At 38.2% G+C, this 27,602-nt stretch overlaps 1 protein-coding gene across 2 annotated transcripts; it reads left to right on the top strand.

The window, feature by feature from the left end:
* LOC140150950 (mitogen-activated protein kinase kinase kinase 20-like) lies at nt 1-27,602 on the top strand. 2 transcript variants are annotated; one of them, XM_072173107.1, is made up of 16 exons: nt 1-140; nt 1,142-1,229; nt 4,201-4,299; nt 5,733-5,827; nt 8,621-8,647; nt 8,790-8,927; nt 11,323-11,409; nt 12,674-12,803; nt 14,738-14,789; nt 15,792-16,009; nt 18,434-18,636; nt 21,383-21,475; nt 22,356-22,547; nt 23,351-23,483; nt 24,062-24,199; nt 26,236-27,602. In XM_072173107.1, exons 1-16 carry the CDS (start codon nt 3-5, stop codon nt 26,670-26,672), a joined length of 2,268 nt encoding a protein of 755 aa, XP_072029208.1. In that variant the 5' UTR covers nt 1-2; the 3' UTR covers nt 26,673-27,602. The 2 variants fall into 2 exon arrangements, with proteins under 2 accessions (XP_072029208.1, XP_072029209.1); XM_072173108.1 differs by lacking the exon at nt 8,621-8,647 and having other exon boundaries at nt 26,236-27,601.

Consider the following 27,602-nt stretch of genomic DNA (forward strand, 5'->3'; position numbering starts at 1 on the left):
TCATGTGTGAGATCAAGTTTGAGGAGTTGGAATTCTATGAGTGCTGTGGAGGAGGGACGTTTGGTAGTGTGTATAGAGCCAAATGGAAGACTAGGGACCTGGAAGTTGCTGTCAAGAAAGTATTGGCACTGGAAAATGAAGTGAGTGGATGGGTAGAATGAGATATTATAATTAACACAACATTTAGTTCTTTGTAGTCTGTGTATCAGTTCAATAACAACATGGACTGACGGAAAAAGGTTTGTTTGCCCTTTCATAGCTTAAGGGGGTACTACACCCCTCGATAAATGTGTGTCTATTTTTGCATTTTTCTCAAAAACTAATAACACAGTGGTAACAAAATTTATGTATATTATAGGGGCAATGAATCCAATTACTACACTGGAATTTCAGTGACCCAAGACAAGCGGTTTGTTATTTATGATAAGAAATAAGGTACCGCTAGGGTGTACCTCATTTCCTATCATATATACTGAACCGCTTGTCTTGAGTCACTGAAATTTCAGTGCAGTAATTGGATTCCTAGCCCCAATAATATACATAAGTTTTGTTACCAGTTTGTTATTAATTTTTGAGAAAAATGCAAAAATTGTCACAAATTTACCACAGGGGTGTAGTACCCCCTTAAAAACAGCGTTGGTTGGTTGGTCATATTAAAAAAAAAAAATTTTGACATGCCAAACAATGCTAGTCACTGACTAGTCATGGTTTATTTCTAGATTGCAAAATAATCTTAGTATTAAATAATAGGCACTTCCATGTCTTAAATAGTAAACTGCTCACTCAATATGGAGGATACATTATAATTTTAGGCCAAGAGTAGTTTTGTCGCTTAAAGGTAAAAATCAGCTCACAGTTTGTCAACTTAGAAAAAAAGATAGCTCAAACTCCAGTCAAGAACAGTAAATGTGCTATTCCAGTTGAAATCCATAAAATGGAAGATATGACTAATCTTCCACACAGGGAGTGTAAATTCAAATTCCATTTGAGATCTAAACCCATGTGTGGGAGAATTAAGGTAATGTCTTCCACAGGGGTGTATATAGCCTGTTTTGACCATTTTTGTGGTCATCAATTTACGCTCTACCAAGAGATAGTAACAAAAATTGTTTTGTTTATTTTTTTTTCTTTTCTTTTTCAGGCTGAAGTATTAAGTTCCTTAAGTCACAAGCACATAATTACTTTCCATGGTGCTGTGATCTGTGCACCAAATTACTGCCTTGTAACTGGTAAGTGGCCTAATTTATTGAGTAAAATACAGTGTAAAACAAAAATAATTAAGGTAGTACTACGCCCTTTGATAAATTTGTGACTATTTTTGTATTTTTCTCAAAAAATAATAACACACTGGTAACAAAAGTCATGTATATTATAGGGGCAAGGAATCCAGTTACTACACTGGAATCTTAGTGACTCAAGACAAGCGGTATGTTATTTATGATAAGAAAAGAGGTACTGCAGCTACTAGAATGTACCTCATTTCTTAACATATATAATGAACCACTTGTCTTGAATCACTGAAATTTCAGTGAAGTAATTGGATTCATTGCCCCTATAATATACATAACTTTTGTTACCAGTGTTTAGTATTTTTTGAGAAAAATTCAAAATTAATCACAAAATTTATCAGGGGGTGTAGTACCACCTTAAAAACAAAATGAGGTTTTGTCAGGCGGTAAGGACATGTAAACTGGTAATTGCTAATTAGTTTGGTGTCACATTATGCCTACTTATATTCTCATGACAGCACTATCATCAAGTATTACGGATTAATTGTGTTACCATTAAATTTGCTAAAGAGTGTTGGATGTGCTTGAAATTATTGGTTAGTAAGGCCATTATTTATGCCAGTTTCTAATACTTTTATTTGTCATAATGAATGGGAGAGAAACTAGTTTACTTGGAAGAAAGTCCAGTTTTAGAAGCAGGAGGAAACCGAAGAACATACAGGAAAGCGAAGAACATACAGGAAACATGCGAGAGTATAGAAAAGAAACCAAATGCACATAAAGCTGCATGACAAAGGCCAAGGCTCGAACTTGGGACATCATTGGTGCAGAACCGCTAGACTGAATCCTTTGTCATCTACAACTGTGCATTTGTGTTATGCTTGTAGTAACAGTTGAAAAACTTAGTGTTCGTATTGTGTCGGACTCACTAAATATTCCCCTGCAAATATTCCCCTGTGTCTTACCCCACAGTTGTGTCAGGATCATACTCTGCTGTTCTGAAAATATGTATGTATTTAAAATTGCTTATTGTCTTGTTGTAACCCGTACAAAACTCTGGGAGCTGATCCTGGTTGCGAAGGTTATTTATGGAATGTCTAGGGTGTGCGCTCTTGAAACAGCAAAGTCTCTGAATTGTTGTTAAATGGTTTATGGAATGATGTGGGGCCATAGTGGTCAGCAACAACCTGTAAAGTGTGCTGAGGCTTGTCAATCAACGTCTAGGCGTTGTGCCTGTGCGTAGCGCACTGTAGATCAAAAAACATAAAACAAACATGGTCAAAAGGTTAGTTTGTACACAACTGGGCAGTCTCAGAGGGCGCACTTTGCTATTCCAAAGATTCGCTATTCCAAAGGTTCGCTATTCCGAAGGTTCACTATTCCGAAAATTAAAAAGGTTCTCTATTACAAAGGTTCTCTATTCCGAAAAACAGAAAAGGTTCTGAATATGAAAAAGGGTTCTCTATTCGAATATGAAAAATGGGTTCTCTATTCCAAAACGAAAGAAGGTTCTTTATTCGAAATAAGTCACCGTGTTCTCTACTTCCAATATGAAAAAGGTTCTCTATTCCGAATATGAAAAAACGATTTCCAAAATCTAAAACAGGATCTTTATTCCGAAATGAGGCCCGTAAAGGAAAGAAAAGAGCTTAGTGTGTATGTAAAACAGCTTAATAAGCAAAGAAATGATACCTTAATGGACCTATAAAAAAAGAGAGACCTCGGAGGGCCTGTAAAAAGCAAAGAAATGATACCTTAATGGACCCATAAAAAAGAGAGACCTCGGAGGACCCGTAAAAAGCAAAGAAATGATACCTTAATGGACCCATAAAAAAGAGAGACCTTGGAGGGCCCGTAATAAGCAAAGAAATTATACCTTAATGGACTCATAAAAAAAAAAAAAAAGACCTCGGAGGGCCCGTAAAAAGCAAAGAAGAGATACCTTAGGCCTAATGGACAAGAAAAGAGACCTTTGTTGGCCCGTAGGCCCTAAAGCAAAGAAAATATGCCTTATTACAAGGTATCTTTTCTTACCTTTTACGGGCCCCTGAGGTCCCTTTTCTTTGCTTTTACTGCCCCATAGTAAGGTATGTTTTCTTCACTTTTACGGACCCCGCACCTGGTCCCCCCTTTGTCGGGCGGCACTGGATGTAGGCCTACATAATGGTAAAATTATGTTGAATTTTCAGTTTGACTGATTGGCAATACTTGATGACCATGCATGATGACGGTGAAATTGTATGCAAAGTAGCTAATTTTCTATTGTTCTTCACGTGCAAAACATTGCAGACTCCACAGTTACAAACCTCAAACTGATCTCTACCTTTACAAGTAATTAGAGGAACTCAAGATAAAAAATATTAAAAAAACACATGACACATGGCAAAGTGAAATTGGTATTCAGAATAGAGAACCTTTTTTCATATTCCGAGTAGAGAACACGGTGACTTGTTTCGGAATAAAGAACCTTGATTCGTTTTTGGAATAGAGAACCCATATTTGAATATTCGGAATAGAGAACCCATATTTGAATATTCGGAATAGAGAACCTTTCTATTTCTATTTTTGGAATAGAGAACCTGTTTGTGTTTTGGGAATTTTTGGAATAGAGAACCTTCGTAATAGAGAACTTTTTTTCGGAATAGCGAACCTTTAATTACATTCGGAATAGCGAATGGTAAAATTACATGTTCGGAAAAGTGAACCTTCGGAATGGCGGACCTTCGGAATAGCGAGTGGACCCCGTCTCGGATACAACTGCGTAGTCTCAGACCACCAAATTCTGGTGGCAAGTCAGGCACTTCTTTTAACGCATAAGTTTCTCTGTCGTCAACCTAACATTGATGAATCAGGGGGTCAGTCTAGCAGAATCACTATGTTTACTCACTCCCATCTAAAGGGAGGAATTGACAGATCCCCAGTTTCTCTTTTATCATGAATATAATATTTTCTTGTTGAATTGACCTTTTAGAGTATGCAGCGCTTGGTTCCCTGTATGCCTTTCTTGCTGATCCTGCCAATGATATAGATTTCACACAGATACTGACATGGTCCAAACATATAGCAATGGGTAAGTCGCTAAGTATCAGATTTTGTTGGATGTTTTAGTTATAGAGTAGGCAGCCCTCGAATTAAGGATCTGAAGGGGCATGGCAACTTTTTTAGGGCAAGTTGATAATTGCCATGGATTTTCACTGAAAAGGCAAGGCAGCACGGCAGTTTGTAATATTTCAAGAGGGCATCATGGCAACTGTTGAAAATTTGAGAAGGGCACCAAGGCAAAGTGAACAAAACACACACAAACAGTCTGATAGATGATTATATAATGAAGGGGCAGGGCTGGGGCACCGACGGCAACTTCATTAGAGGGCACGGCAAGTGACTGCCTTGGGTGAAGGACATATTTTTAGGGCATTACGGCAGTGGGGATGGGCACCCACGGCAAAATGCCATGGGTGCTGTGGGTTAATTCAAGGGCTGAAAGTAGGTTATAACAGACTAAGATCAGGGGTCAGAAGGTGCAAGGTCGCTTTGCAGAAATGGGGCTACCTACCAGAAGGACAAAACACTACCTGTGAGTGTGGAACTGTTCCACAGACTATGGAACACCTGCTGGTCTGTCCACAGATGGGGCAACACTGCACACATGAGGACCTAGCTGAATTCAACAATTCTGCTCGTCACTGTGTCAGCTATTAGCTCGGGCGCATTTGACCCTGCGCTTGGACACCCTAAGAAGAAGAAGGTTATAATATACAATCATAAAGTAATTTAAGTATCTAGTTGAATAAAAGCCGGCACCCACTGCTGAAAATAAATGGACCCGGCCATCTTCTATGACACAGTAGTAATAATATACATATTAAAAAATAATCTGTTATTCTCTAAATAAACTAATGTGAGGGTGATGCTAAGTCTTACAAGGATTAAAATAATCAAAAACACCCAGGCCTTGGTTGCCTTTTACCTTTGCACCCCTTCAAATGTGTTCTATTTTTTTATATTGTTTAGCATATTATTGCCTTGTGTCCTAGCTAGCATAAATAGCCAAATTGCCTTAAAAATGGGTGCTCTCACAAAACAAACTTAGACCCTCACTGTTCAGACATTTAAATTAGAAATACTTATTATGATTCTAATACACATTTGAAAATACCTTCATCAAATTATGCAGTAAGAACCTTAATGCTTGACCTGTGCAATGCATACATTGCATAATGAAAATCACATTTTTAGATGTTTGTTCAAGCTTCATTAATGGAAGCAAGTTCCCTAGTGTGTACATGGCCTTTACTTGGAATGTTTCAGGACCTCAATGATCACATTGTAAATATTCTAGAGAATTCATACCCTTTCAGTTCAACAGATCTATTGGGTGTTCAGAAATTTGTCAAAATATGCATGTTTAAAAGAGTACAAGCTTGTTTTGGCTCTATTTTGGCCTTACCCGTAAGGTCCAAAAGACCTACAGAACTACTACATTGTTTTCTTTTTCCTTTTTAGGCATCAACTATTTACACAACGAGGCTTCTTACAGGGTGATACATAGAGACTTAAAGTCAAGAAATTGTGTTATTACAGCAGATCACATAGTCAAAGTAAGTGTGATATAAGCATTAGGAATGGATTTTAACTCTTACTTAATTTTTTGGTTTAATATGGAGAATTTCATACTCTACCATTTTTCACCCTGATGTGGCAGTGACATCAACGTGTTGAAGCAGCTTTTTCATTCACGCATCTGTGCGACGTCTTTAAGCATGTATGTGTGTACACCAGCGCTTTGATCGAACCCTAGCGAATAGTAGCGATTTGAAGCTGCACCCAATGCCACATCAGGGTGAAAAATGGTATAATAAACTCTTCAAAAGTTTGGAAACTTTCCAAAACGGCTATATATCAGAAATATTTGAAATCTATTTCCATATTGTTTCATATCAATACAAACATTGTTCTTTCCTGTCAAAAATGACATCAAATTTGTGACCATAACTTATTCCATGGTTGAGTAACTGTTGAAAGACAAGGAGGTCTCAAGCAAAATCTGCCATTGTTTGCACCATTTGCACCAGTATACATGAGAAAGGAATATTACACTGTTTCATTAAAACAATCACCACTTACCTAAAATCAGTAACGAGTAGAGAGTCCATACGTGTTCACTTTGCAACTCCTTCTCATGCTTCTTTTCAACCTTGCCACATGCTCCTGAGGGATGACATTCCACTCTTCAAGCAAGATCTGTCTTAAACCAGCCAAGGTGGTTTGATCTGTCACTCTAGTGCGCATAGCCCGACCAAGTTGGTTCCAGAGATGTTCTATAGGATTTAAGTCCTGGCTATTGGCTGGCCACTCCATTCATTGAATTCCTTCTTCTTGTTCTATGTGGTCGAGCGTTATCATCCTGTAGAGCAGCGTTCGGTCCAAGGTGTGGCAGAAATCGGACTGCGACTGGCTGAAGGATGTCATGTCGATATTTGATTGCATTGAGATTTCCACCGACTACTACCAGTCTGGTCTTTCCTGTCATCGATATTCCCCTTGACATTGACATCTCCGTTCTGACGAAACATGGCTTTTAAGGTCCGTTCATACTACCACCGCATTTGGGATGCGTTGCTTTGCGATGCCGATATATCGATTACTTTTGCCGCAACTCAACGCAACTCGTCGCATTTCCAAGTTAAAATGTATTTAACTTCATTGCGATATCGCAATGCAGTATTTTGCAGCACGATGCAGTGCGACAACGCACCGCATCGCAAAGCAACGCATCGCAAATGCGGTGGTAGTATGAACGAACCTTTAGCTTGGAGATCATACTGCAGGAAACTTCAAAAGTTGCCGCAACTTTGTTCACTGGAGGTATGCTATCCTCAAGCTGACCAATAGCTCGAGCCTTATCCAGATCTGATATTTGGACCATGGTTGATTTGAACTTTCTTGCAAATGACCACTATGAAGAAGTGACCAGCAAGAGAGATTGACTTGCGTTGATCCATTTCGATCCACCTGTAGAACTGTTAATCACCTCCTAGCATTTTTCATTCAAAATGATATGTTGCAAACAACTTTTCATTCATTCTTTTATTCATGCATTAACCCACTCATTCATACATTCAAATCAATTATGAGATGAGTGCATAGAATGGTCAGTTTGGCACATTTTCTTTGAGACCTCTGTCTTTCAAAGAAAGTTACTCAGCCGTGGAATACGTTTTGCGTCACAAATGAGGTGTCATTTTTGACAGGAGACAACAATGTTTTCACTGATATGAAACAATATGGAGATATATTTCAAAAATGTCTGATATACGGCTGTTTTTGAAAGTTTCCAAACTTTTTTTGAGGAGTTTAGATCTTTTCAGGACTTTAGGATGAAAAACAGCAATTATGTGCGGACTATCAAAACATATTCAACCTATCAATCTCTGGCAATGTGAAGGTGAATTAACCCATGTACTTGACAGTGACACCATGTTCCAAAACACTACATCAAGTACGAATAAGACGGTGCATGATTGGTGTGAGCAATGATACCACACCACATGCTTATCAAACACGATGCCGCTGTTGCCAGAGTGTGATTGGTTGTAGTGGTTTTGTTTACCATAATACACACGTCATCTTTCTGAACTAAAAAGGTGTTTGGGTATACATGCAGGTGCTCTTTAAGCATGAGAAGATTTTTAGTGTGCACTCAATATTTGTTGCCCTTTTTAGTGAGAGGAAGTGGCATGGTTCAACACATGCGCAGCTATAGGAATGTGGTAGGATAATAGTCCATCCTGTACAATTACAGTCTGCTATGTCAAAGGTTCCCTACATGTATGTAAAAAATAAGGTTTTTGATGTCAAACCCTGATCCTAACCCTAACCCTAAACCTAACCCTAGTAGCTATCCATATTTTATATTTGACATAGCAAACCTTATTTCATGTATTTGACCTAGCGTATTTTATTTTCACATAGCAAACTTTCGACATAGCAGGCAGATATCTATAATAATGCACAGTGACACATGTGATTTAGTGATGTTTGATGTGATGCAACCCTGTGCATAGTGGCCAATGTTTTGTCATGTTACCTCCGTTGCAATGCTAGCAAATATTTTGCAAATAAAAACAAAACAATGCATTTGAAAGGAAACTTTTATGTCTATATTTTTTAAACACTGTTTTCTGTTGTGTGGCACTTCTAAAGCACACATGATTCAATAATGCATAAGATCTGGCTAATAAAGCCCATTCTAAGAGTGCTGCCTTTATGCATAAACATTCTCTTTACGCACAGAATGCTGTCTTTGCAAGAATGAAAATATTACTGGTTTCAGATTAATGATTTTCTCATTGTTTGCTTTTGATGACCTTGCACACTTTTTTTTGGACAAGCTTACTCAAAAACCATACGAGCGCAAGGTAAGTTTTACTTACTCTCATGTGGAGCATGTTCAATTTTGTGCATAGGTGTATATTTATTTGCAAACATAAATGCACCAAAATGTTGAAAATTTCACAATTATCAGTAAGATTGTGTTTTCCCTTTTTTCCTTTTCGCTAGCTGTGTGATTTTGGTTCATCTCGTTTCCATGGCAGCACACAAGTGATGACAATGGCTGGTACCTTCCCTTGGATGGCACCAGAGGTCATCCTCAGCCAGCCTGTTAGTGATGCTACTGACACATTCTCATTCGGTGTGGTAAGCTTTATGATTACAGCTACCTCATTGGTTTTCTGTATTGAGGAATTCCAGATGAAATCCATACACCCCCTATGGAAGGCATGACCTTAATCTTCCACACAGGGAGTGTGATTTTCAAATGGGGTTACCTTAATGGTGACTCCTTTTGAAATCTACAGCCCCTGTGTGGCAGATTCAAATCAGGTCATCCATAGGGGGTGTATGGATTTCAACTGGAATAGCCCATTGTGATGTGTATTTTTGTTAATTTGTGGCAATGGCAAATAGATTAGCATACCGTATTTTGTCAAATAGTCGCGCCCCCCTCAAATAAACGCCCCCCCCCCCACCACTTTTTTCAACCAAGATGTTTCAAAATGCCGATATTTCCATGAGCACTATCTTGTGTAGTAAGCTTACCAAGTTGCCCACATGGTCGATAATAGCATCAATAATTGGCGAGTTATTAAGTTTACCTAATGATTTTAACGGGAATTATCGTTCTAAAATTGACCTTGAATAAACGCCCCCTTGGGAAAATGTAACACCCTCGGGGGTGTTTATTTGACGAAATACGGTAATTGTGTCTCGTCTCAAGTTGTGAGTAACGCTATGTGGGGCACATAACAATGTGCATATTTTGCAGCACTGGCAGTATCAAATCACATGGGCTAACCTAATCCCGTGGGTGACTGTATACACATGCATAGAAGGTTTTTGTTTGCACGCTGGTGATGCAAACAAGTAAACGCACTGGGGGCACTCTCAACTCAAGATGAGACCCAAAGTTCAGAGCCATGTGCGTAATGCTCGTATGGTAAATCTGCAGCATTGGATTATCACTAAAGGGGACCGAAAGAGTATACCTGCGACATTTATCAGCAAGGGCTGGAATCAATGAATTTAAGGAAGAATTGATTAGAAATGTGGTCTTATAATTACAAGGATTTCCATAAGATCCTGTAGAAGGTATTTTAAAAACATCTGAAGAAGCTTTGTTAACCCTAACCCGCCAGGGGCTTTTTGGCAATGGGAAGGGAAAGGAGGAAGGAATAAAGAGAGAAAAGAAATAAGTTATTTACTCCGGGTGGGATTCGAACCCGAGACCCCTCACATGCCAACCACTGGCTCGGCGACACTTTGCTATGGGTCTTGGGCTTCGCTGGCCAGCAAAACCGTGCCTATATATCACTTAGGGCGATTGCGTCATCACACCACGTGGGATGCACGCACAAACAGCGCATATATCAAGTAGTATTTTGTAGTACTCAGGCGTGTTAGGGTTAATATACTTAATTCTAAGGTGCTCATAAATTCTGCTAGGATGACATAAGAGTTGTGATATAGGCAGTCTAAAAAGCAGTCTATATGCATCACCCTTGTCTTGGCAAACTGATATTTGATTTGATATTAATTCTTTGATTATCAATTTGCTCAGGCTATTTCACATCAGTCTAGCTCCCACTTCATATTTTGATTTTATATAATTAAGGCTCAACCAATATTTGGATCAGATATCGGATCGGCTTGATTTATGTATCATCAATAAAATATCCGATTAGCAGTAAAAAAGCAACAAGAACAGTGAGTTTTTAATGCCAAAATTGGTCTTTTTACTGTAAGAGGCTACCCAGCCTCACAGGTTGTGATGTTTCGACATTCATCATTAGCTGAAGGAAAACCACATTGTAAAGAAAATTATCACCATAAAAGATATGGGACTGTATCGGATATCGGCCGATAATATAAAATCAATATCAGTTCTGGAGCACTCGTTATTCACGGACGTCTGATTTCAAATACTCTTGAAGCGTCATGTCACATAACAGTATCATATTTCAGAGACGTCTCATAAATCACATACTCCCTAGTTTCAAAACCCAATCGCAAACGATATTAGTAATTTTGGTGAACGTGCCAGTGCAGTGGGAATAATTTGCTTATCATGGTTGTAGCTAGCCCAAGTTGAGTGCCTGCAATTCATGAATTAGAGCGCAGGCCTGGGTACTCTTGGGATTTTTTTACTTCAAAACATTTGATTTGGGCCATTGCAATCTAAGTGTGTTCTGGGACCATTTGTCAGAATTTGCACAGATAGATATAATTTTTGCACAGGTAGATATTTGCTAAACATAGGAAAGCTTATTCTAATACACTCAGCTTCGTTCCGATGTGCTGCATCGAGTGCCCAGCTGTCAACAAAGCTCAACGTATGTGATATCACAGACCCCCGTATGTGAAATCACTGTCTTTGAAATTAGAGATGTCTGTGAATTACGAGTGCCCCCGAACTGATATTGGATATACTGGATTGATTAACAAAAGTCATTTTGGTTGAGCCTTAGTTGTACCGGAATAATGAATAAAAGCCAAGTGAATATTTATTTGGTAAGATGATCATTTTCATTCACAGGTATTATGGGAATTGCTGACCAGGGAGGTTCCTTTTAAAGGACTGGAAGGCATACAGGTGGCATGGGTGGTGGTGGAAAAAGATGAGGTAAGATGGGTCAAATTATCCAAATATGAGCAAATTGGAACTACTTTTTTTATTATTATGAGCATTGCTTAAGGGGGTACTACACCCCTCGATAAATTTATGTCTATTTTTGCATTTTTCTCAAAAACTAATAACACAGTGGTAACAAAAGTTATGTATATTATAGGGGCAAGGAATCCAATTACTACGCTGGAATTTCAGTGACCCAAGACAAGTGGTTTGTTATTTATGACCAGAAATGAGGTACCACTAGGATGTACCTCGTTTCCTATTATATATACTGAACTGCTTGTCTTGAGTCACTGAAATTTCAGTGTAGTAATTGGATTCCTTGCCCCAATAATTTCCCTAAATTTTGTTACCAGATAGTCACAAATTTACCACATGGGTGTAGTACCCCCTTAATGGAATCTAAGTATTAATCAACTTGAATCTTAAAATCATCTAGGTATCAAGATAGGAATTGGATTAATTTGAATGTTATATCACGAGTGTGATTTTCAGACTAGAAGAATTTGAACATATTTTTACTTTGATGTCATAGTCAAATTGGACATTTACCATTCAGTGTTCATATAAGGGTTTGTTCAACAAATATTACAACCATTGCAACTGCACATGTAGACAATTGCCATGATTTAATAGACAATATTACCCAACTTCAAGTCCTTTGTAAGCAGGTGTTGCTTTTAGAAGTTTGAGTTAGAAGTTCACATCAGTGCCAGTTAGGAAAGGGTCCTCCTAATTAGGTTGAATATGATATATTACAAAAACATGTGTGATTTTATTTTGTCTTGCTTAATTGGGTTTCATAATCTGTTTGTACTTACTTTGATTTAAGTTGATATTACAGATATTTTGGTCATATTAATCTGTAATTAAAAGGGCATTTAGTGAACCAACGCATCATCCCCCCACTTTTCTCAAAAAAAGTTGAGATTTTTAGACCACTGGAAACCTCTGGCTACATAATGTTTAATGTACCAAAAATTTCTTCCAGATTAATTCGTTTAGCAAAAATAGCATCAAATTTGAATTTCGTTCTGGTATACCAGAACAAAATTACAACAGTGGCCTATGGAGTAGTGTAATACACATAATCATGCATAACTCGCAAACGCAAAATTGGAATCAACTGAAATTTTGGGAATAAGCTTTTTTCGTGGAATACTACTGAAAAATGTCGTAAAAAGAGGTTGCTAGGATCACAAAATCCTCCTTTAAATGGTTGTAATCGTTATTTTTGTTGTTTGTTGAATCCTAGCGTTTAACCATTCCAAGTACATGTCCACAAGCATTTGCTGATTTAATCAAACCATGTTGGGAAACAGACCCCAAGAAACGGCCAACATTCCAACAGATACTACTCAAATTAGATGCCATGCTTAATGATGGTAAGTATCATGATGGACTTAGGGTCTTTTTATATAATTATTCCCAATTTTTGGGAGCCTATTGTTTAGAAATGAAAATGCAAGGTATTAAGGGCTCATATTGAAATTCGCTTACACAGGAAGGTGTGTGCCATCCTGCAGCTTTCCTGTGCTAGCCTTTTGTTAAAATCCTGGGCAGGGTGTATCACTGATGCATATAATCCATCCGTTTTATGACCGAGCTTTCCTGAGGCGCGCGCTTAGCGAGGGGAATCCTGCCTTCTTTCTGTGTGAAAACGTGGTAGGGTATTTCAATATGAGCCCTAAGTGAGTCGGTCTGTAATTTGACTTCATTGTTGCATTTGGCGCATCACTGCCTCTGATTTCAATAGCTTTCAATAGGGGTGGGTAGTAATAACGGGCCACACTCATTGCTGTCAATAAAAGCTGGATAAGTCAATTATATGGAACACCAGGGCTTCAAGTGGTCAAGCGCCCCTCTTACTAATCGTAATAATTAGATTTTACTATTTTTCATAGGCAGGATACCCTACAACAGGTCTGGACTGTGTCCAAATCAAATTGATGTTGAACTGGTCCATATTAATGTGACACTTACAATAGACTTAAAACACCATGCAAGCTTCTCTGCCCCCCTTCTCGCTTTTTGTCTCCCCCTCTCCCCTTCCCACACAGTTCAGCCAATTTATCTTAATTCTATTTGCTGTTGTATTTTCAGCCACTCCTCTTCTCCCCTATCAGTTTTGTTTGTGTTATTGGTGTTTTGTTTGTCATCTTTTTCATTTTTGATTTTCTTAATTGATCTATTTATTGGTTGTACATGTAATATTTTACCCTGCCACGCAATTTGCAAACTTTAGCAGTAGAATACTGCTAAAATTAAAATAAACTGCATAGAAGTAGTAAAGTAGAGGTAGTAAAAAAGGTTCAGTAACTACTTGCTATTGTGGTTATATGTGATACGATCAAGCTATATGAGTCTGATGTTGATCAAAATTAATATTCAATTTCGTTACATGAGCCATTCTCAAAGCTTTATTTTGCTGAAAACCATATCATAATTAGACTTACAGGTCCAGAAATATAGCCATTTTAGTGTTGCTCAGAACAATAAAATACAAATGAAGATAAATTATTGGCTATATCTCGAAGTCAATATTCCCAATAGCAAACTTGTTATACTTGATCATATCACACATGTTTCTTGTGCTCAGTGTCATTCGGAGTGTTATTCAGATAGTTCTGAATGTAAATTTGCAAGATCACATGTTAGACGATAATCTAGGAACCAGATTCTGGTGTCATAACGATCATCTCGATATATTTTACATTGAGAATCATGGAATAGCACTCCACATAGCCCTGCACACTTCAAACTTATAACCACAATAGTAGGTGTGGGGGTGTGTGTGGGGGTGAGATGCTTGCCGGCAAACAAGGACACACACAAGATTTTTCACCCTAAACTGCGGACTTACTTCCAACCGAGGACAATCCTCAGTCTCAAACTGCTGCAAAAGACCTCAAATGCATGCTAAATGCATTATAGCGATATTTGCCTTAAACCGAGGACCATACGTGTAAAAACTACAGTCAGCAGTTGATGGATAAAATTCTGTTTTGTATTATACACACAAAAATCCGCCATTTTAATACACGGTTAGGCGATGAAAACATGATACACACATCCTCGATTAGATAGCAATACACACTGTTCATGGTTGGCGGCAAACACACACAGGGGTGTATGTGTAAATGTATGTTTGAAAGAAAGAGAGGGAGAGATATTGGGAGATGATCTGTGTTGTTGGAACTTATATTGATCATAACATTAAAAATTATGGGTGCAAATTTTTTATTTCCAAGTAGTGGATATTCACACTTGTTTGGTATCACAAGATTTGTGTTATGGTGTATCAATTTAATTTTCCCAGAATCCTTGTCAGAGGAGACCAGTACATTCCTGAGACAGAAAGGAACATGGAGGTAAGTTGTTCTTATGAGTGAAAGTTCTTAGTCATCCATTAGTTTTTAACAGAGTTTTGGAATTAAATTTAAAACTGGAACTTTTTGCAACTTTGCTAAGTGATTCTTGTTAGCACCTAATGACATTGCTCATATCTGTTGTAAAGCATTCTTTACATTTCAAAATTGACTAGATATGTAGTATAAATAATTATGTCAGTGTTCATGACTGTGACAGCTACATTGACTGATGACATTTATATATACCGTAAAACCTCGTCTACAAGCATATAGTGTGTTTTTGATGAAAGCTAAATTAAAACGAGACATCCGTAAATATGCCAATACAATAGATTGGTCTTACAATGGTAATTGTTTGTAAATGTTTGTATCGGTAATTAATTTATATGCTTGTAGACGAGGTTTTACGGTATGTATAGTTTCTATCTTGCATGTCCATCCAGACCCACTTCCACATCTTCAGAGGTTGTTTGCACATAATGAGGCACTTTACCCTACCAAGCAAAAACGACATTAAAGAAATATAAATAGATTTGCAATATCAAAGAAATAAAAATGGAGTTTGAGTATGGTTATGTCACATTGCTAAAAAAAAAGAGCGACCTTTCAAGATTGTACTTCCAGCTTTGCAGGAAAATCAGTGGATATTTGCTATTCTGCTATTCACTTTGATTTAAGAATAGATTTAAGACTCTGGTAGTATTCTGGGCGCAGAATTCATTTGTCCATTACTGGGTCCCCTCCGCACCAAACTGGTGTTGTGAATGCCCAATTGGGTGGATAACTTTCATCATTCTTTTGTCCATGTGTAACACGGGTGATGGAATGCAGTTTAAAAATCCCTGCCATTGCTGCATCATTTCACATGTCAGGTGGGTTAGACCCAGTGGGGACCCAGTTATGGCTGCCATTAAGGTATAGGAATGCGTGAAATTGGATTCGTCTATAGATTGATACATGCTGTGATTTGTTTCTCTTTTAAAAAAAAAAAAAAATTTGTAGAGGAGAGATTGAAGCTACCATGGTGAGGTTACGCAGTCTAGAGAAGCAACTGCAAGAGAAGCAACACCAGCTTAACGACAAAGAGAATGAGTTACAGCAGATGGAGCATAGACTCTATGATCCATTGGTCATACCATTTGGTGTGGATGCCCAGCATGATGTCAATTTCTGGAGTGAGCAGGAGGTGTATCTCTGGATAATGCAACTCAAATGTACTAGTATGTATGATGGTTAATATCTGTAGATAGTGCTCATAAGTGATACTTCCATGAAGAGTAACAGAGACATGTGATAGTATGGTCCTATTGTTCGCATTCTTGTTCAGTTGTGTCGTTGTATACTCTGTCACGTCTCAAGTTGAGATTGATAGGACTGCGTTTGTGTGGTTGCGTCGCCAATGTGCGGGTAAAGCATCCTATGTATATGTATACGCCTCACAGGATTAGGTTAGGACAAATGTTTTAACATACATTGCATTGATAGGTGAGCATATGTGAACTATCTTAGTTTTTGACCCCTGTTCAATCCGAGGGGATCACCATATGTGACACGATCTGGTCCATGGGCAAATTTGAAACTGAGATAAAGGTAAAAATAAAGTGTAAAAAATACACAAGAAAATAGACATCAAAAAACTTCATAACTTTAGAACCAAGTATGCTAGACCTTAGGGTCCGTATGCACAAAAAAGTCTAAAGTGGAATAAAGTTCTATCAGGAATGGTCCTTTACTCTTATTTCCTTCCTAGAGTAGCAAGCAAATTCTAAAGATTTAAATGCAAAGTTTAAAAAAATACAAATTAAATAAAGATAGTGTAAAGGAAAATGTCCTCTCTCCTGGTGCTAAATTTCACTTAGACCAGGTCTAACTTTAGACCCGGTCTAACTCTTTTGTGCATACGGACCTTGGTGTTTACAGTAAATGATAGCCTATTGTATGTATAATGTAAAAATTACAGTAACTCAATTTTCAAAAATGCCTCCTTTGGCCCCCATGGACCAGATCGTGTCACATATAGGTTTGTCTCCATCATCGCCGGTTTGATTCTGCTCACTATATGCAAACTGTCTAATAATGATAACATCACAAGCCCTTTTTCGCTTGCATCTTCAAGCATGACTTGTAATCTATATAATAATACGCTATTCTCTGTCTCTCTGTCTGTAGATCTGTCTGTCTGTGACTGCTAATGTGAGGCCACCGTAGGTCATACGGGGCTCAAACTTGGTGGGTGGGTAAAGCTTGGTATGAGGAAGAATGAGTTTATATTTTTTAAGGTCAAAGGTCAAGGACGGGGTCAAGTTCAATTGAAGTCTAATTTCAAATACTTTAAATGGCAAATCTAGCCATGCCATTGTGTTGACCTTGGACTATCAAACAAAAGTTTCCACAGTGACCTTTTCGTCAGACCAACGGTTAAGAGGTCAAAGGTCAATAAAGGTAAACATTTCAAACTGCCCCTATGAAGCTCAAACTTGGTGGGTGGATGGAACTTGGAATAACAGATAAAAGTTTCCACGATGACCTTTTTGTCAGACCTACGGTTAAGAGGTCATAGGTCAAGAAAGGTAACAATTTCAAATTGCCCCTATGGAGCTCAAACTTGGTGGGTGGGTGGACCTTGGACTAACAAACAAAAGTTTCCACGGTGACCTTTTCATCATACCCACGGCTAAGAGGTCATAGGTCAAGAAAGGTAACAGATTCAAATTGCTCCTATGGAGCTCAAACTTGGTGGGTGGGTGGACCTTGGACTTACAAACAAAAGTTTCCACATTGATCTTTTCGTCATACCTACGGTTAAGAGGTCATAGGTCAAGAAAGGTAACAATTTCAAATTGCTCCCATTGAGCTCAAACTTGGTGGGTGGGTGGACCTTGGACTAACAAACAAAAGTTTCCACGGTGACCTTTTCAGTCAGACCACGGTTAAGAGGTCATAGGTCAAGAAATGTCAAAATTTTCAATTGTCCCTATGGATCTCAAACTTGGTAGGTGGGTGGACCTTGGACTAACAAGTAACAAACAAAAGTTTCCACAGTGACCTTTTCGTCAGACCTACGGTTAAGAGGTCATAGGTCAAGAAAGGTCAAAATTTCAAATTGCCCCTCTGGAACTCAAACTTGGTGGGTGGGTGGACCTTGGACTAACAAACAAAAGTTTCCCGGTGATCTTTTCTTCAGACCTACGGTTAAGAGGTCAAAGGTCAAAAAGGTAAAAATTTCAAATTGCCTATGGAGCTCATACTTGGTGGGTATGTGGAAATTGAACAAACAAAAGTTCCATTGTGACCTTTTTGTCAGACCTACGGTTGAGAGGTCATAGGTCAAAAAACAAAGATTTCAAATTGCTCATGGAGCTCAAACTTGGTCGGTGGGTGTAACTTTGGCCAAGGAAGCCCAGGTTTGAGATCTGCAAAAGCCAATAACTATGACAGCCGAGAACCGCGAAATACGGGTAACCGCCTAGTAGGATAATAATTGTTAATCAGCTACATGGTCATGGTCATATAATCACATGGTGTTTGCCTCCGTCAAACCTGGGCGGATATCTATCTATCTTACTTCTAAGGCATGTATATGAGATTCATTGTATTTATGTTGGTACCTTCTAAAACAATGCTCACTTTTCTTTTCATTGCAGGCAGTAAACCTGGAGAATTATCGCAGTATGCTCCTCTCTTCTTGGAGCATAACATCACCGGGCGTCGGCTGCTGTTGCTAAGCATGGACGACCTGTTTTGCATAGGGGTCAAATCGCTAGGTCATCGGAAAGATTTACAGCAGGAGATTCAGGAACTGAGGCTTGAGAATTACAGACTGCAACACTTTCCACCGTTATCAATAGTAGGTTTCAGATGGGGGTTTTTCCCCTTTTACCAAGTACGCTATGATTTGCTTTGCGCTATTTTCTTGTTTGGATTTGTTTCTTCAATTTGGCAGTTAGTAAGTTAGTACTGTTTAAAGAAGTACTTTTATACACCGTCGTAGTGTGACATCAAAATCAATCATTTCCAGGTCAACTGGTACACGCTATCTAGGTTTTGAACCATGATCAAAATGATCACAACCCAAAGATAACAGGTGTGCAAATGAAAGCGTGAACCAGTAGCCAAGGTATGATGTATTCACTACGACGGCAAATATTATTGGAAAACAAATTCCAAGGGGGACACAATGTGTAAAATTGTTTCAAAATTGGCAATTTTCATTATTTCAATTTACCACATCTATTACGGTAGGAAAGTCAATGCTGTAGGTTTATAAACCAAACTAATTAGTGCCATGGGCATTTAAGTTGCTCACTTTCAGGGGGTGTTTATTAAAATGATGAAACAAAAATTAAAATAGACAATGTACACATATAAACATTAAAATGCTGTATATTTGTAGTCAGAATCATCATAATCCGAAAGCGGAAAGGTTTACATAGTAATTTTGTTTTGAAATTCAGACCTGTTCCCTACAAAATGAGAGAAAAGTTTCAAATTTTTATTTTGAGTATTGTCCAGATTCATATTCTCTGGCTCACTGCTTTGAAATGATATATAACTTATCAAGGTTACTCCTTCACTTGGTCTTTAGAAGTCAATATTTCAATGAAGAATTCTTTTGTTTTTCTATTGTTTTCAGACATGTAAATTGAACCACATCCTCTTTTCTTCCCTGGCTACTTTCCCCCATTTTGTGAAAACAGGTCTTCATTTGACAGACTTTAGTTGAACAGGTGCTCATAGACAGTTGTCAGTCACATGACAAATTCTGTAGGGGTGCTTATTAAGGGATCGGGAATGAGCATTTTGAGCGTTTCGACAGTATTTTTTGTGTGACATGAGAGCACATCAGACATATCGAATTGCATTCTGAATACGAAGAATGTCTTTCTGATATCAAATAATTTTCATTTTTTGAAATTCACAATATAATACAAATTTTATGATAAATTATTGAAATTTGATATTTTTCACATTTTTGATATATAACAGTCCTCGAAGTAAATTTTATAAATCTAATGACATATTCTTAAAGTGTATGTAGCTTGGAGGAAAAGCCACGCCGACGATCAATTGAAAATTTTGATCTTTCATATTGAAGATACGGATTTTTATCCTCAAAAGACCTAATTTTTTTTGGTGTTTTTTTAAAAAAAATCCATATCTTCAATACGAAAGGTCAAAATTTTCAATTGATCATCAGCTTTTCATCCCACCTACATACACTTTTAGTATAAATCATCAGATTTATAAAGTTTACTTCGACTGCCATAAAATGTGTATTACATTTCGAATTTCAAAAAATCAAAATTATTTGATATCAGAAGGACATTCTTCGTAATCAGAATGCAATTCGATATGTCTGATGTGCTCTAATGTCCCACAATAAATACTGTCCAAACGTTCATGCCCCACCCCTTAAGGGAGGGGCACTTATTAGGTTGAATATAGTCAATGATATGCATACTGTGCAAGGACAGGTAGTGATCTTGTACTTCTCTTGTTTTCAGATGAGCAGTCCTCAATCAACCCCATCAACCAAACGTGCAATCAATGCCAACTTGAAATTTGGACATCATATAGTGATCTTGTAATTCTCTTGTTTTCAGATGAGCAGTCCACAATCAACCCCATCAACCAAACGTGCAATCAATGCCAACTTGATATTTGGACATCATATTGTGATCTTGTAATTCTCTTGTTTTCAGATGAGCAGTCCACAATCAACCCCATCAACCAAACGTGCAATCAATGCCAACTTGATATTTGGACATCATATAGTGATCTTGTAATTCTCTTGTTTTCAGATGAGCAGTCCACAATCAACCCCATCAACCAAACGTGCAATCAATGCCAACTTGATATTTGGACATCATATTGTGATCTTGTAATTCTCTTGTTTTCAGATGAGCAGTCCTCAATCAACCCCATCAACCAAACGTGCAATCAATGCCAACTTGATATTTGGACATCATATTGTGATCTTGTAATTCTCTTGTTTTTAGATGAGCAGTCCACAATCAACCCCATCAACCAAACGTGCAATCAATGCCAACTTGATATTTGGACATCATATTGTGATCTTGTAATTCTCTTGTTTTCAGATGAGCAGTCCTCAATCAACCCCATCAACCAAACGTGCAATCAATGCCAACTTGATATTTGGACATCATATTGTGATCTTGTAATTCTCTTGTTTTCAGATGAGCAGTCCTCAATCAACCCCATCAACCAAACGTGCAATCAATGCCAACTTGATATTTGGACATCATATTGTGATCTTGTAATTCTCTTGTTTTCAGATGAGCAGTCCACAATCAACCCCATCAACCAAACGTGCAATCAATGCCAACTTAATATTTGGACATCATATTGTGATCTTGTAATTCTCTTGTTTTCAGATGAGCAGTCCTCAATCAACCCCATCAACCAAACGTGCAATCAATGCCAACTTAATATTTGGACATCATATTGTGATCTTGTAATTCTCTTGTTTTCAGATGAGCAGTCCACAATCAACCCCATCAACCAAACGTGCAATCAATGCCAACTTGATATTTGGACATCATATTGTGATCTTGTAATTCTCTTGTTTTCAGATGAGCAGTCCTCAATCAACCCCATCAACCAAACGTGCAATCAATGCCAACTTGATATTTGGACATCATAGCTGCAAAGGCAGTACACCAGCTGTAAGTCAACATTAGGGCTCATATTGAAATTCCCTTACACAGGAAGGTGTGCGCCATCCTGCAGCTTTCCTGTGCTAGCCTTCTTTTGTTAAAATCCTGGGCAGAGTGTATCACTGATGCATATAATCCATCCGCTTTTATGACCGAGCTTTCCTGAGGCGCGTGCTTAGCGAGGGGAATCCTGCCTTCTTTCTGTGTGAAAACGTGGTAGGGTATTTCAATATGAGCCCTTCGTCAAGTGATATATGGCTCAATCAAGCAAATATAATCAGTCAATTATACTATGGTCATTGTAGCTTAATGTTTGATTGATTTCTACATATTTTATCATGCTTCAATTTATTATCTGGTGAAGTTGTGTCATCAAAGTGATTCACACCATATTATGCATAAGACCAGTAGTGATATCCAGATTTGTCTTGAAGGAAACTATTACAAAAATAAAGGTAGCATTTCTGAATAGTTGGGCATTTATTGTGGGTATGATAAGGAAACATGTCCCACAAAAATAAGGAGCTAGAGCATGTTGAATATTCAGACATATGCATGTATTAGGTTAGTCCAATTGAATTCCATACACTCCCTGTGGAAGACACAACCTTAATCTCCCATTCATGGATTGTAGATTTCAAATGGAGTCATCCATTCAGATAACCCCATTTGATATTCATACACCCTGTGTGGAAGATTAAGGTCATGTCTTCCATAGGGTATGTATGGATTGTAAATGCAGTAGCCTGTTATAGTTCTTTTATAACTTTTAAAATACAGAAAGCACTTTTCAAAACTTTTCATATCATGGTAAGATATAGATCAAGCAAAATGTAAGACATATTAATGCCTTCTATGTTTTTCCGAATACTTTCCTTATTCCTTGTAGGAGAACAAATGGAAGATGTACATGGATATTGATGGCGATCACATAGCCTCATCTTGCATACGTGATGTGACGTTCACATGTAATCAGTTGCCTGGCAACATGGTTACCTTAACGACATCACCCTATGTGATGAACAAGTGGGTTGTTTCTGTTGAGCAGGTGATCAAAGTGGAATGTTTGGTCACATATCAGGTGAGTTGAACTCTAAAATAAAAGTTTCTTATAGTCCGTCCAGTCTAAGGTGGAACACAACCTACACTAAAGTCCAATTATCTTACACAAATGAGGCAAAGGTAATATTGCCAATTTATAGTAGAAACAAGCCTCAGAGAATTGATATTTTTACGGGGTTATTAATTTTTCTAATTGTGTCCATTGAGTGTTGCTCATTTCACAAGGGCAATTTTAGAAAATATTGGGACGAATCGTTGTTGCGTTGTATTCGTTGAGCCCTGAATGGCGGTTTACATGGCTTTACCTGCTGTGGAAACAACGGGGTAGTTCCATATTTTAAGGCCCTTGATGCAACTCTAGAAAAGTGCAATGTAGGATATGGGAAAGGTGTTTAGTTCACTGCTTATGTTAACTCAGTTTAGTTCACATAGCATACATCTTAGTTTCATACTCATGTGTTCATTTTATGCTACAGCACACAAATAGACCCAGTTCACATCAGGGAAATTGATTCATGTAATGAAGATTAAAAACCAAGATTTTCCTGATGAGCACACCTCTATCTTCATTTTATTTGATGATGCTGAAGAGCTTCACTTGATTAAGGGATTTGAAAGTGATTGCTTAATCAAATGAAGTGATTTTATGATGTAAACCCCAGCTTCATTCCATTAAGCTTGCTTGATCACTTGAGCTAGATTTCCAACGCTAATCCTACTCCTTATCCTAATCCTAAGCCCTAACTCTAATCTCTCTGGGTGGAGGCAGTAATAATTAAATTACACATACTGATATTGAGCAATGTGATTTGCATACACCAGGATACAATCAAGAAACCACGTAGTACCAAGCATACCCATGAGTTACATCTGAAGGAAGCTAATGTAAGCGAGATGAGTGTACAACTAACAGTAAGGACTGACTGGACTGGTTCACTAGTCAGTAAAGAAACAGGTAGGTATTTGTTCCACAACCCCTTGAAAACTTGATTTAAGCAGTGGCGTAGATTTCTTTTTGACATCATCATCATCAGTCGGCTGCGGAGCAGGCGACTACAAGCTTTCTCCAACTATTGCGATCTTGGGCAAGCGAAACAATTTTGTTTGGCTGCAAATCCCTTCAGTATCTCCCAGGAGGTGCTGGACATACTGTAGGGGGATAAAGTTGGAAAAAATTTCTTGAAGTACAGTGAATCTAGCACCTTTCAGCGAAAGAATAAGTTTATGATACCGAAAAATTTTGCCATTTTGAAACGCAAAAAAAATTTGCACTTTTGGGGCTAAAATTGCCAAATTTGGTCAGAAACCCACATACAGGCGACAACTTTGGTGGGATGATTGTATGGACCACCCCCCTGGCAATATATTGGGGGGATTCATCCCCCCTCATCCCATCTGGTAAAACAATATTATGTTGTCATCAATGTCAGCTTAATCTTTGATGTGTAGTTCACTGTTTCTCATTATGGGTGAATGGTGACTTATAAATTTATATCCTGATAATGAATGTTGTTGTTTCCATTGTAATTTCAGGGTACTACACAGGTGCTGCTGACTCTAGTTACTCCAGTATTAGTAGTAGCACCAATAGTAGCAGTATACACTCGCTACAAGGGGCATGGCTACAGAGGAATTTACACAACACGGTTGACCCAGCACAATATGGGAAAAGTAAGTAATATCACTGAAGTGTTTAGTTTGTAAAGTTGAATTTATACTCGATCGCCGAGCGATTGTGATGAAACGCTTTTGGAATTCTGTGATGCATCGCCCGTTGCTTTTGCATTTATACTTATCACGGCGATAGCGATTGCAGACAACATTAAAATATTCTAAATGCCACAAAATACATTTTTAAAACATCAGTTGCTGTCAATAATTATTGCTTTGAATTAATATATCACCAAAAGTTAATAATCGAGAAAGGGAAATTAGTTAGCAAAATAATAGATCCAGTTGGTTGTATATGATTGGTTGACGCATTCATGTGTCAAGCGATATCGCTGGGAAGTTGAGATTTCTTCAACTTGCAAAAGCAACATTGTTTTTGCCTCAGCGAGTTGAATCGATTGATCGGCTCGACGCTCTGGAAATGTAAGTAAACACTGAGCATGCGTGACAATCGCTTTTCTGCCAAAGCGATCGAGTATAAATTCAGCTTAATTTGTGACACGATCTGCTCCATGGAGGCCAAAGGAGGCATTTTTGAAAGTTGACTATAATTATACCTTTTACAAACATTAGTCTCTCATATAGTGAAAACACCAAAGGTCTAGCATACTTAGTTCTAAAGTTTTGTGATGTGTACTTCTTATGTATTTTATTGGTTTTTTTTACTCAACATTTTTGCCTTTATCTCACTTTCAAATTTCCTGCCTTTGGCCCCCATGGATCAGATTTGGTCACATTTGCCAGTGAAGTGGTTATACACAGCTCCATGGTAACTGGATCACACACTGTTTGGAATCAGTTCAGTTCAGTTTAGTTCAGTTTATTACATGTGGTAGATTTTGATCGTGGTCCAGTTGACATAGTGATAATTAGATTACATTTAATACTTCAATTGCAAATTGTAATTATAACCCAAAATTCAATGTGTGAGATGTGACTGAAGAGCAGCTAGTAATTTGGAAAGCTGTACACACGGAAATAAAGGAAGTAGAATTCACACTCCCTATAGACCTTTTTTTTCCAGACATCATTGGTTAATTGAGTCTCCTTGCCCAAAACAAATATGCGCTGGCACGTGTGTTGCATGACACGATGTATGCAGTGGCAAGTGCATGATACATGTTAAATTTGTCACTCCATTCATAACAGCATTTGATTTTCATAGAGCAATATTTTTTTGTTTGTTTCTTTTTTGTATATTGTAGTACCAAAACAAGCTGAAAAAAAGCTAAACATTACACAATTCACATTTAAACAATTGTTTTCTAGAAGCCAAGGTGAAAGAAGACAAACCGAGGATGTTTTATCACATAACATGTACTCTGGGAATGCACATGTTTGTTTACATCTGAACCTAGTATCATTTAAGTGATGTTACGGGATAAGGGTCTATACCGTCCTATAGCTAGCATCAGTCATGAAGGCTAAGTTTGGGATATAGAGGTCAATTGTAAATATGTGGATAATAAACAACAATTGTTTATGATGAATATAATGCATGCTTGTGTTGCTCCACCAATGGTATTAGTGTGTTGAGCCATAAAACGTTTAAAATTACACCAACAAGTGTTGAAACAAGGAATGATTAGTTCCAAATAAATGCTGAACAAACCACACATGCCCTCAGCATAGATAAATAACACATAGATAATAGATTGGAATATTCCATGCCGTGCTCTCTAAGCATCCTTGAATTCAGCTGACACTGGTACAGCGTTCTGACCTGGCGACATTATTGCTCATCTGAGCGTACATGGGCCACTCAACTTGTCAGCGCTTGCACACAAATTATCTTTTGTGTATGCTCGCTATTTTTGGGATCGCTAACGCATCCCTTACTTATCGTCGACCCCAATAGGCATTTGTCCGTGCCTAGACAAAGATGGGAGTAAGCCTCAATCGTCTTTTATTTATTTCTGTGGCTGTACCATCGGTGAGCTCAGTTTAGCTGTAAAAATATTGTAATGTCAACCTCTATGATAACAGGTAACTAAAACCTATCATAACCTTTATTCTTTACTGTATCTCCATTCTAGCTTCTACCCCAGGATTGTGGGCCAGTGTCGTTTCTGGTAAAACCTCGCCCAAACCAGACTCACAACGTCCAGAAAGACTTTCTGTACCCAATCTGGAACGCATGCCTTCTCTAGCAGACAGATTTGCCGATGCCAACATCGACAGCGTGCGTAGAAAAAGTGCTGTAGAGTTATCGCCAAGTCCAGACACAGAGGGCAGTTTCACAAGGTCTTTCTCCAGTGTGGTATCAACTCCTAGCCCAGATAACAGTCTCCATCCAGGTTACAGGAGTCGCACATCATCAACGTCTTCAAACACTTCAGCAAGTCCATCAGTGGAAAGAGCAGTAAATAGCAAGGAGCCGTTAGGTCAGAGGTCAACTTCAAGAAGATCGGGAAGCTCTTCTGGAGAATCAAATGATTGGAATAGGGGCAGAATCGGAACAGGGACATGGTAATAGAAGTGGGAAATATTTTCATGATGGTGATTATCAAAGGACTAACAATGACTATGGAGGAACTAGGGACAATAATTGGGATGGTCGGAGAAGAAGAGATAGTGAGAATTATCGTGAATCGGGTCAGCAAGGTCAGAGGTCACCTAGACAATACAACAACAGGCAGGGATCGCCTAGAAATCAGCGACGGGGTCAGCAGTCACCAAGGCAACACCATAGGAGGTTTACAGAAGGGGATTCTCAAAGGTCACAGGGTCAGGAGAGATATGGGCAGAGAAACTAATGATGATGGAAGTAACAATTAATCCCATGGGCATTACTGGCAAAATGATCAATCTCTAAGAGCTATTTTGATTGGTTACAAAGAGACCTATATCATGTATTGAGCCAATCAGAACTATGAATATTCAGTAGGGCTGAAGGGGATTGAGCTTAAAATTGCTAAAAGATGTAAAATCTCTATCTTGATTGGTTACTAAGATGATTGTTTCATGTAATTAACCAATCAGGGGCTCTGTAAGAAAGGTAGTAGTGCCCATGGGGTTAGCCATGCTTGAATGCAACAAGGTTATAAAGGCAGAAAGCGAAATCTTGGCCAAGTTACACAGTTACCACGATATAAACGCTTTATTCGTTTTGGTAGTACCGTAACTGGAGTTGTCCAAGATTCTGCTTGCTGCATTGTAAAGTGCGTTCTTATTACTATGCACTTATGACCTCATTGCATTCAACTGATAGATATCATTTCATTCTCCAAATGAAGGATGAAGTAAACCAAGCTTTTGTTACTAATATTTTAATGCTAATATGACATGCTCAATCTTGCAGTTGCTGTCAAACAACATCAGATTTCTAAATGCGCTAACTAGTTAAGCTTAAGGGATCTAGAATGAGCCTTTCAACAGTATTTGTTGTGGGACATGAGAGCAC

Source organism: Amphiura filiformis, chromosome 4, assembly GCF_039555335.1.
Source record: "Amphiura filiformis chromosome 4, Afil_fr2py, whole genome shotgun sequence".
Lineage (NCBI taxonomy): Eukaryota > Metazoa > Echinodermata > Ophiuroidea > Amphilepidida > Amphiuridae > Amphiura > Amphiura filiformis.

Coding starts and splice junctions, on each gene's coding strand:
- LOC140150950 (XM_072173107.1), top strand. CDS start 3: ATGTGTGAGATCAAGTTTGAGGAGTTGGAATTCTATGAGTGCTGTGGA. Junction 8,648..8,789: donor AAAAACCATACGAGCGCAAG/GTAAGTTTTACT, acceptor CCTTTTCGCTAG/CTGTGTGATTTTGGTTCATC. Junction 22,548..23,350: donor AATGTTTGGTCACATATCAG/GTGAGTTGAACT, acceptor TGCATACACCAG/GATACAATCAAGAAACCACG.